Source organism: Arachis ipaensis, chromosome B2 (genome assembly GCF_059453495.1).
Source record: "Arachis ipaensis isolate K30076 ecotype BB chromosome B2, ASM5945349v1, whole genome shotgun sequence".
Lineage (NCBI taxonomy): Eukaryota > Viridiplantae > Streptophyta > Magnoliopsida > Fabales > Fabaceae > Arachis > Arachis ipaensis.
This window is the reverse complement of record NC_142437.1, coordinates 93,590,689-93,600,540: the sequence shown is the minus strand read 5'-3', so window position 1 is coordinate 93,600,540 and position 9,852 is coordinate 93,590,689. Positions and strand designations below refer to the sequence as shown.

Below are 9,852 nucleotides of genomic sequence, written 5' to 3'. Positions count from 1 at the left end.
TATTGTGTTTTATTCTATACTTTTAAAGATTAATGGCTAACTAATTATCAAAAACAATAAATTCTGATCATCTAATATTTTTCTTTCGTCATTATTCTAAACCTTGATATGGACTCTCACATTTTTATATTTATTCACTGATCAGTATTTACGTCAAGAGTACATTCAAGTACAATACATACATATATATAGACTACATCCTTAACATCAAGAACAAAGTAACTATGACAATTGAATCCAACATAATAAGATAATTGGTATAAACTATTATTCCTTATATATGTGTGTGGCTACTAAGATGATAGCAATATACCATGATCATGAAACAGATGGAAAAGGTACAAGCCTTGATTTTGGGATACAAATAAGTGGTTGAGCTCTTGAGAGAATAAATGAAGGTCCTTCTTCCATATCAATAACACCATTAACAATATTCTCCCCAACAACCTTCCATTTAAAGCATTGAATCATAGCAGCAAGGCTTGTATGAGCAACATTGAGTGCTAAAGATGTTCCAGGACACCCTCTTCTACCGCTTCCAAAAGGCAAGAATTGAAAATGTTGACCTCTAACTTCAAAAGTTTGACCCTTCGTTCCAAGAAACCTTTCAGGCTTGAACTCGAGAGGGTTATCCCAGTTCTTTGGATCTCTTCCAATAGCCCACACATTTATGAGGATTTTAGTTCTTCCTGGAATGTGAAATCCATCAATGGTGCAATTCTCAGATGACTCTCTCATTATGAATGGTGATGGAGGGTGAAGCCTTAGTGCTTCTTTAACTATGGCTTGGATATAAGGAAGATTTGGTATGTCAGATTCCATCACTATTCTATGTTTTCCATTACTTGTTACCAATAAATCAATTTCATTTCTTGCTTTTTCCATGGCAGTTGGATGGTTAATTAGTTCTGCAAGTGCCCATTCTATTGTTGCTGCAGTTGTATCAGTTCCACCTCCAAACATATCCTGATAAAGGAAAAATGCAGGTTTTATTAAAAAAATATTGGAAGAATAATCATAACATTATTTATGAGTGCATGATAAAATTATCTGATGTAATAGATTTTTTTTTTTAAATTAATTGACTTATTCAAAAAGAATATTTATTTTAACTATCTTGTTCTTACAAATTATAACGAATTTAAAAGTTGTTACTCACATTTACCCCTTTATTAATGAACACAAAAAATCTTAAGCATCTAAACTAGGTTTCTTCGGATATATGGTATATAAATAAGGTAAAACTGTTCATACATGATTTTCAGTTTAATGTATAAGATTATATATAGAATTTATTGATAAATCTGTTACGTATTTTTATTTCCAAATGTTTGGTTGATGGTATAATAGAAGCTTTTACGAATATATATATATATATATATTATGAGAAAAGTTTGGTAACCAAACTTAGGAACCAAAATCAGCCAAAACCTTCTATTTTTAACTTTATTTAATTAGATGAACTAAATTTAATTAAAATTCTTTCACGCACTACCGTTTTTATTGCAACATTTATTATATATAAAAACATTAATTATATATATTTAATAGTATATTATAAATACATACCTTATCAATTTATATTCTTATTAAATGAATATAGAAGGACCTTCAATATACATAATTTATATTCTTATTAATTTATATTCTTATCAATTTTTGTCCCCTTCAATATACATAATTTATATTTATGGTTTTTAATTTATATTATAATAATAACAAAAGTGCATTTTTTATTTATTATGTAACAAAAGTACATTTTATATATATATATATATATATATATATATATATATATATATATATATATATATATATATTTATACACATAATTTTTATAATTAATATATTTTTACAATTAATATTATGCAATTTTAAACTATATTTTATTATATATTTCAAATTATTTCATATATACACTAATAATTATGATTCATGTTTTAATTTTTTTTAAGATAGTATACATTTAAATTAACGTATAATTTTTTAAATCATTGATAATTTAAAAATTTGTTTCATATTTTTCAAAGTGAAATCATTTATTTTGATTTACATATATTTTCAAATTTTACTATAATTAGATTTGAAAAAGGAATATCAAATACTTAAATTAATTTATTCAATTAGCAAATTTACTCATAACATTCATAAGTTCATACACATAACCTTCATAGTTAGATAAGGTATACATAACATCCAAAATTTCATATTAATAACATCCAAAATTTTATATTAATAACATCTATAATTTCATACTCATAACATTCATACTTTCATATATATAATATTCATAATTAATAAATTTTTATAATTAATATTACTAAATTTTAAACTATGTGTCTTGTTATATATTTCAAATTATCTTATATGTACACCAAAGAGTCATAATTTTAATATTTTTTATTTACTATTTATACGTATTCTTATTTATTGATTTTAATATGACGAGTTAATAATTATTTTTAAAATGTTGTTTCTTAATTTTTGTTTATATTTTATTTTTTATTTTTTATTTTATAATAATCTATATGTAAAATATGAGTTGTATAACAAAATTTGTTAAATTTTCTAATTTAATATTCATATTTTATACGTATAATATTTATATTTTTTTTTAAATGTGTTGAGGTAATTTGAAATTTTTAAAAAATTAAAAATATAAGAATTTGAGATTTTTATTTGGAAGAAAAAAAGTTATAGAATTATAAATGCATATAGTAATAATGAGAGAGAAATTTTTGGAATTTGATTCACATTAAATTTAACATTAACTTTTAGTATAATTAAATGAGGAAAGATAATTAATTATAGAAAAAAATTAATTATGTCAATTAAATTAGGAGAGTGATTTACACTCTCTTATAAACGCAAATGTTATTAATCATATATCTTTATTTATTATCTATAATATTTTGGCTACGTAGCATTGCCCATTAATTATATATAATTAATATAGCCATTCTTTGGTGACTCAACAAGCAACGGTTAAGTATAGCTATAAGAGAATGTAAAAGATTGTAAATAAAAGAAGTTTACTGTCAGAATAAAAGAGGAAATGTAATGTTTTATTTTTCCTTGTGAGATTTTGTAGTGATCTAACAAAAACTGAAAATTAATTATCTAAGAATGGCAAACCAAAAAATTTATTAAAAGAGAAACAAAAATCCTTGTAACTTTCTGTTTAAAGAACAATAAAATGTCTTAAAAAATAAGTAGGGTTAGTCTAGTAGTTAATTTATTAATCCGCTTAAATAAATATTGGGCGTTTGAATCACATTTTGTATATACAATAACCCATTAATCAACAGCAAATCTTTAAATAAAATTTAATACCGTAATAGATTAGTCATTGGCCTCTTGAACTCGGAAGTATTGTGGGAAACAAAAAAAAATGTCTAAGAAAAATAATAAAATACGATGATAATGAAAAAGAGACACGATAATGAATTTATTTTATTTAAATATTTTATATTTGTGAAATATATTATAAAAAATTATAAATAAAAAATACAAAAATATAATTTTATATTGAAAATTTAATTAATATAATTAAATACCAATTAATTGCACATTTTCATTTAGTTAAGAGTAGCTTTATCTATTCATAATAAATTTAAATGTTACTAAGATTTATTTTTATATTATTATATTATTTGGACAATTTTTTTTAAAAATAAATAGATTAGATTATACTAAAAGATATATACTTTCATTGTTTTTGTTATCAATTATTTTAACCTTTTTTTGTTTTATTTTATAAATTTTGTCTCCTTTCAATTTTTTTTTTAACATAGATACAGTTATTGGTTTTGGATAATTATTTTAAAATAAAGACATAAAATTATATTTCAAACAGTTCTCTTAGAGAATCAACTATATAGGAGAAAGCCAACTTAAACCAATTAGTTAAAAAATAGGTTTGTTACCAAAAAAAAAAAAAAAAAAAAAAACTCCTATTACTCTAATTTTTTAAATTTCAAAATCAAAAATAAAAGAAAATTGAATTAGTTGGTTTATAGTGGAGTTAGTATAGTTCTCTAGACTTTTTCTATCTCAAATGTATAATATATATTTGATTGGTTCCTTTTTAATTAGTCACTTTAGTTTTATATTATACTTGTTTTATTCCTTTTAGGGGAGAAGGGAGAGTGGAGGACTACTCTAAGAGGAGTGGAGTTATCGAAAATATTGAAAGAGGACATAAATACAACAAAAAATATTAATCATCTAATATTCGTTACAGTGAATAAAATATATAATATTTATACAATTTTAAATTTATCAACATTTATTTAAATAGATAGATATTTATTATTTTTAATTTCAAAATATTTTACATATTTAGATTTTTCGTGCAATAGATGAGTAGAATTATTATTTTTTAATTTTATTATGAATTTTACACTATTACAAATTAAATTTTGATACATCATTTAATAGTGAAGGAGTATTTTTAGAAATATCCAAATGCTACATCCTAACCCATTTTTATCATTTTTAGTTGGTGAAAATTTATATGTAGTTATTTTCATATAAAATTATTAATTAAGAATCGTTAGATAATTTGATATATGTAAATTTTAAATAAATTATTATTTAATAACTTTCAACTATCAACTTCACATAAAAATAACAATTGCATGTGAATATTTGTTTTTTTAATTTTAGGTAATACTTTAAAAAAAATTAAACTGACTAACTAAAAGGAACAAATTAATCACCAAAAAAAACGGAACAAATTGATTACACATTTAAGATATTAATGTCTTTGTTTTTAAAATAATTTTCCAAGATCAATAACTACATCTACGTTGAAAAAAAAAATTGAAAGTGGACGAAATTATAAAACAAAACAAAAAGAAAAAAGTTAAAATAATTGATAACAAAAAGCAATGAAGGTATAATTTTTTTATATATACTCTAATCTCTTTATTTTTAAATAATTATAATATAATAATGTAAAAGATAAATCTTAGAAATATTTAAATTTATTATGGATAGATAAAACTACTTCTAAATAAATAAAAATGTGTAATTAATTAATATATACAAATATAATATATTTTAAAAAGTAAATTCATCATCATATATATCTCTTTTTTTTTTTAAACATCTCTCCTTTTTATTATCGTCATTTCTGTTTTTCTTTTTTTTTTTCTTAAATTTTTTATTATTCTTTAAATAAATAGTAACAAGGGGTATTTTCAGCTTAATCACTACAAGGTCTAAGAGACAAAAACAGTTTTTTACATTGCATTTTTTTTTGTTATCGTAATCTATCGTACTTATTATACTCAACATTCCCCTTAAATGTATGATTAGTAAATTTTTGATCATGTGTTATCTATTGAATAGTTGGTTTGGTCATGTTTAGTCACCTATTATTGAACCACCAGAAACCTCAATATATATATATATATATGAAAGTTTTAATTTATTTATAATTAGTTCTTTTTTTTACTGTAAAATTTCCTATTAAGAATGTAGAATATTGTTTTATAATCGCTGCTTGTAAAAAAAAAAAAAGCCTTTTGTTGATAATTAATTATATTAATATTTTTATACATTTTTTACACGATTCCTAACAAAAAATATTACTCATTTTCTTGTAGTAATTTTTATTTTTTAGTCTTTATCATTTAGACTAAATCTTAATTTTATTCTCAACATTTAAAATTTTTTATTTTTATTCCAAATTTTTTATTTCTTTCTATTTAGTTCTCCTGTTAAAATTAATTTTTTTTTTCAAATATATCATTTTCTTGTTATGATTTTCTTTTAAATAATCGTAAAAATTTCAATTAAAGTGGTCATCATGATGATGATTATAGTGATTTGAGAGTGATAATTTGCAGTAATTTAAAAATAGAGTAAAGTATCGTTTTTGTCCCCAACGTTTGGGGTAAGTCCTATTTGTGTCCCTAACGTTTAAATCGTCCTATTTGTATCCTTAACGTTTATAAAAATGATTCAATGTTATCCTACTATCAATTATACTAACAAATCAGATTATATTTTTCAATTATTCTTACTTGGATGTATTCATTCTCAATTAGGTCTTACTTGGATGTGTTCGATTTTATTATATTATACCCACTATTTATGTTTAGATTCAATTATGTCCCTAAAAAAGTGAATTATGTAAATGTTGTAGGAATTAGTTTCAACATTTAATGAGCTATTTTTAAAAAGACATTTGTATTCTAACTTCAAGAAGATATTTTTAAAACTCAAACTAAAGCACTCATGATGTGTAATTGACGGCAGGATAACATTGAATCACTTTTACAAACGTTAGGAATACAAATAGGACGATTTAAACGTTAGGGACACAAATAGAATTTATCCCAAAAGTTGGGGACAAAAATGATACTTTACTCTTAAAAATAAAAATGAAAAAATAATAAGAAAAAATAAATAATAACAAAATAAAATATTAAATAAAACTTTTCAACATCAGAATCGAAATTAAAATTTAATATAAAAATGCCTTTTAAGTCAAGCATTACTTTTAAGTTAAGCATAGATTTTCTCAAAATTTATATGTACAAGATCGAGAAATTAAAGTGAGAAAAGATTTAAATTGTGTTTGAGAGAAGATTATATTATTACCATCAAGAAGCCTTTAATATTGTCTCTGGATATTTTAACCTCTGAGCTTTGATCTTCTGAAATACTTAGAAGAGCATCAAGTACATCCTTGGCACCATCATTATTTCCCGTTGACTTTCGACATCTTCTATCCTCTTCATGTTCTTGAACGATACCCTCTAACATGATATCAAACTTTTCACGAACCTCCTTCACTTTCTTCCCGAAGCCTTGAAAATCAAACCCTTTACAAAACCAAAAGTGATCTTGCAAGTTAAACTTTGCACTCAACAAGGCAGATTCTTTCACCCTTTCTATCACCTTATCAGCATCATCATTGTGAATGTCAAAGCAGCTTTTGCTTATAGCCATTCTCATCACTATGCTATTTGTTAGCTTTAAGAGCTCATCCGCCACGTTCACTGCCTCGCTCGCTTCGCCTTTCTTTCGAAGCGTCTCCAAGAATCTCTTGGTCTCCTCTTCCCTAATCGGGGAGAGGAGTTCAAGCATCCGTCCATTAAGAAGCTCTGACATGCAGAGCTTCTTCATGAACTTCCAGAAGGTTCCGTAAGGCGCGAACGCTAAATCGGATTTGTCATAAGTTAGGGAACTAATTGCAATATTTGCAGGTCTGTTAGCGAAACAGACTTCATGTGTTTTCAAGATCTCTTTGGCTATTTCGGCCGAGCCGACGAAGACGGTGGGCTTAGAGCCGAGATAGAGCTGAATCAAGGGTCCATAACGGTTTGAAATCTTTTGAACAGCTCTGTGAAGAGAAGGTTGTAGTAAATGGAAGTGTCCAATGATTGGTAAGGCCAATGGACTAGGTGGAAGGTGAAGCTTCGATGATCGAGTTTTGGTGAGTATGGCTTGGAACAATATTGTAGCTGCTAGCCAAATTGAGAAGATTGCTATGTATTCTTGAAAATTATCCATTATCTTTTGGAGGGCTATAATGGCTTGTGCTTCAAAGAGATCTATTTATAGAGTGCAGTTTGCTATGTCCTTGAGCAATAAGTACTTGCATTGAATGGTCCTAAAATATATTTAACTTGCTGTTTAATTTAAACATATGTTTTATTTATAAATAGAAAATATTGTCCATAACTATGTATTTTTTATTTAGGAAAATTATATTTTGCTGCGGGTGATGCCTAAGAAAACTAAATTTTTGTGGTGAAAAACTATAAAATTTAAGTTTCGATGGTATTAAATAAATATAAAGTTAAAAAAATATTAATAATTTTAAATTAATATTTTTTGTTAAAGAATAAATTAAAATCAATATTAGATTAATTAGCATCATTTATATTTATATAGCATAAGCGTATATTAATTATAGGATTGTATTTTATTACTCTGATTCTTCTAACACATATACATACTCCTTGTACATTGTACTTTCTTACATACTAAATAATACACAAATCCTTTCTCCAGTTTTATCTCTTGTTTCTAACATGTTATCAGTGCATAGGTTTTTTTTTTCCAATAACGATTGGTTTCTAGCTCTTGTGTTTTGTCCCCTCCGACGGTACTTTGTCCTTATTTTTTGGCCCTTTCCCAACGTCTTAGTTCGTCATTGCCACTACCACTGTCTTCGTCTCGTCGTGATGTTTTCAATGCCACCAAAATCGCCGCCGGACGCGCTGCCCGATGTTCCCTTGTCCATTTGAAGTTCTCCTCCTTCCAGACACCTCCAGTGCAATTAGATCAGTGTCCCAGATTGACGGCTCAGCGTCACGCCACGTGTCAGCCAGACGCTCCACGGATCCGCGCTCGACCCATGCTGCCTGACCCGACCCGCGTGCCACTCCTCGCGTCGTCGACACTGACGCGTTCTCCTCCTCCAATCACGCGGTGCCACATGTCCTTCCCTGCTGACGTGGCATCTGACGTGGCAGACAATGGGACCCTCCCTAAGATTTTTTGGTGAGTTCTTTCCGATTCTGCCCTCCGTTTTCTCATTCTCTACCCTAAATTTGTAGTTTTTCTCTCCTCTCTTTGATCTTTGTCTCTACTATTATGGATAAGTCAGATATTTTTGCTACCACAAACAGAAAGGGTAAATTCTATCGAAATTGTAACAGTTCTGGGCACCTCTTCTCAGACTGTCCTTCTATTGAATGTCACAAATGTCAACAGAAAGGTCACATTAGTTACAATTATCCACAAGTGTTTTGCCATTACTGCAAGCTCTTGGGACATTTTATTACTGCCTGTCTTACTCGCCCACAACGTCCTGGTCACCTCGAGCATCATTCTCATCCTAACTTCTCCAAGAATGTGTCTGCTTCTGTTGTTTCTGCTGCTACTGAATCTACCACCTCTGCTCCTCTCAACCCGTCTTCTATCTCTCTCTCTGATATTGCGTTTCTTCTTAAGCATCTTCTCTTCCTTTCTGGTAATACTCCTGCTGCTTTTTCGACTCTTTCAGGTAATTCTAAATGGTATTTTGACTTGGGTTGCTTTAATCACATGTCTCAATTGCGTAATCTTTTCTCATCTCTGTCTACCACTACAATGCACCTTCTGTCAATACTGGTAATGGTTCCCTCTTGCACGCAATACACAAGGGTTCTATCTCCCAGTCGACTCTTAATCTTTTTGATACTTATTATATTCCCAATTTGAACTTTAATCTTATTTTTGTTGGTCAACTTATTGACCTGCGTTTTGATGTCACTTTTTTTATTTCTGGTTGTCGTGTATAGGATCGTCGGACGAGACAAATCATCGGGACTAGACGTAAGGTCGGAAGGTTGTTTGAACTCGAGAATCTTCATATTCCTCCTGTGTCAAATCTCTGTGCTACTTCTTCTCCATCTACCCTTCACTTATGGCATTGACGTCTTGCCCACAGCTCCTTAGAAAAATTGCGTCCTCTTGTGTCTCAGGATGTTTTGGTTCAGGTTCCTAATGAGTCTTTTGATTGCATTTCTTGTCAAACTGCCAAACAACATGCTTTATTTTTTCACAATAATTCCTCTCTTGCTTGCTCTCCTTTTGATCTTATTCACTCTGATGTTTAGGGTCCTCCCACTGCTTCTCTAGGAGGAGCTCGATAATTTGTCATTTTCATTGATGATTATTCATGCTTTATTTGGGTTTATTTGATGACTAATCGCCATGAATTACCTCAGATTTATATTAACTTTGTCACTATGATTAAAACTCAGTTTTCCAAGGTCATTAAGGTTTTTCGATGCGATAATGCTATGGAATACCGTGATTCCAAACTTTTAACCTTTCTTACAGAAC

The 9,852-nt window shown here is 27.6% G+C and overlaps 1 protein-coding gene across 1 annotated transcript; it reads right to left on the bottom strand.

Annotated features, from left to right (window-relative positions):
• Positions 1-294: 294 nt before the first annotated feature.
• Positions 295-7,527, bottom strand: LOC107628399 (3,9-dihydroxypterocarpan 6A-monooxygenase-like). Its single transcript, XM_016331089.3, has 2 exons — positions 6,613-7,527; positions 295-966 (listed from the first exon to the last, which is right to left on the bottom strand). The coding sequence occupies exons 1-2, from the start codon at positions 7,525-7,527 to the stop codon at positions 319-321; spliced, it is 1,563 nt and encodes a 520-aa protein (XP_016186575.1). The 3' UTR covers positions 295-318.
• Between the last annotated feature and the right edge of the window lie 2,325 nt (positions 7,528-9,852).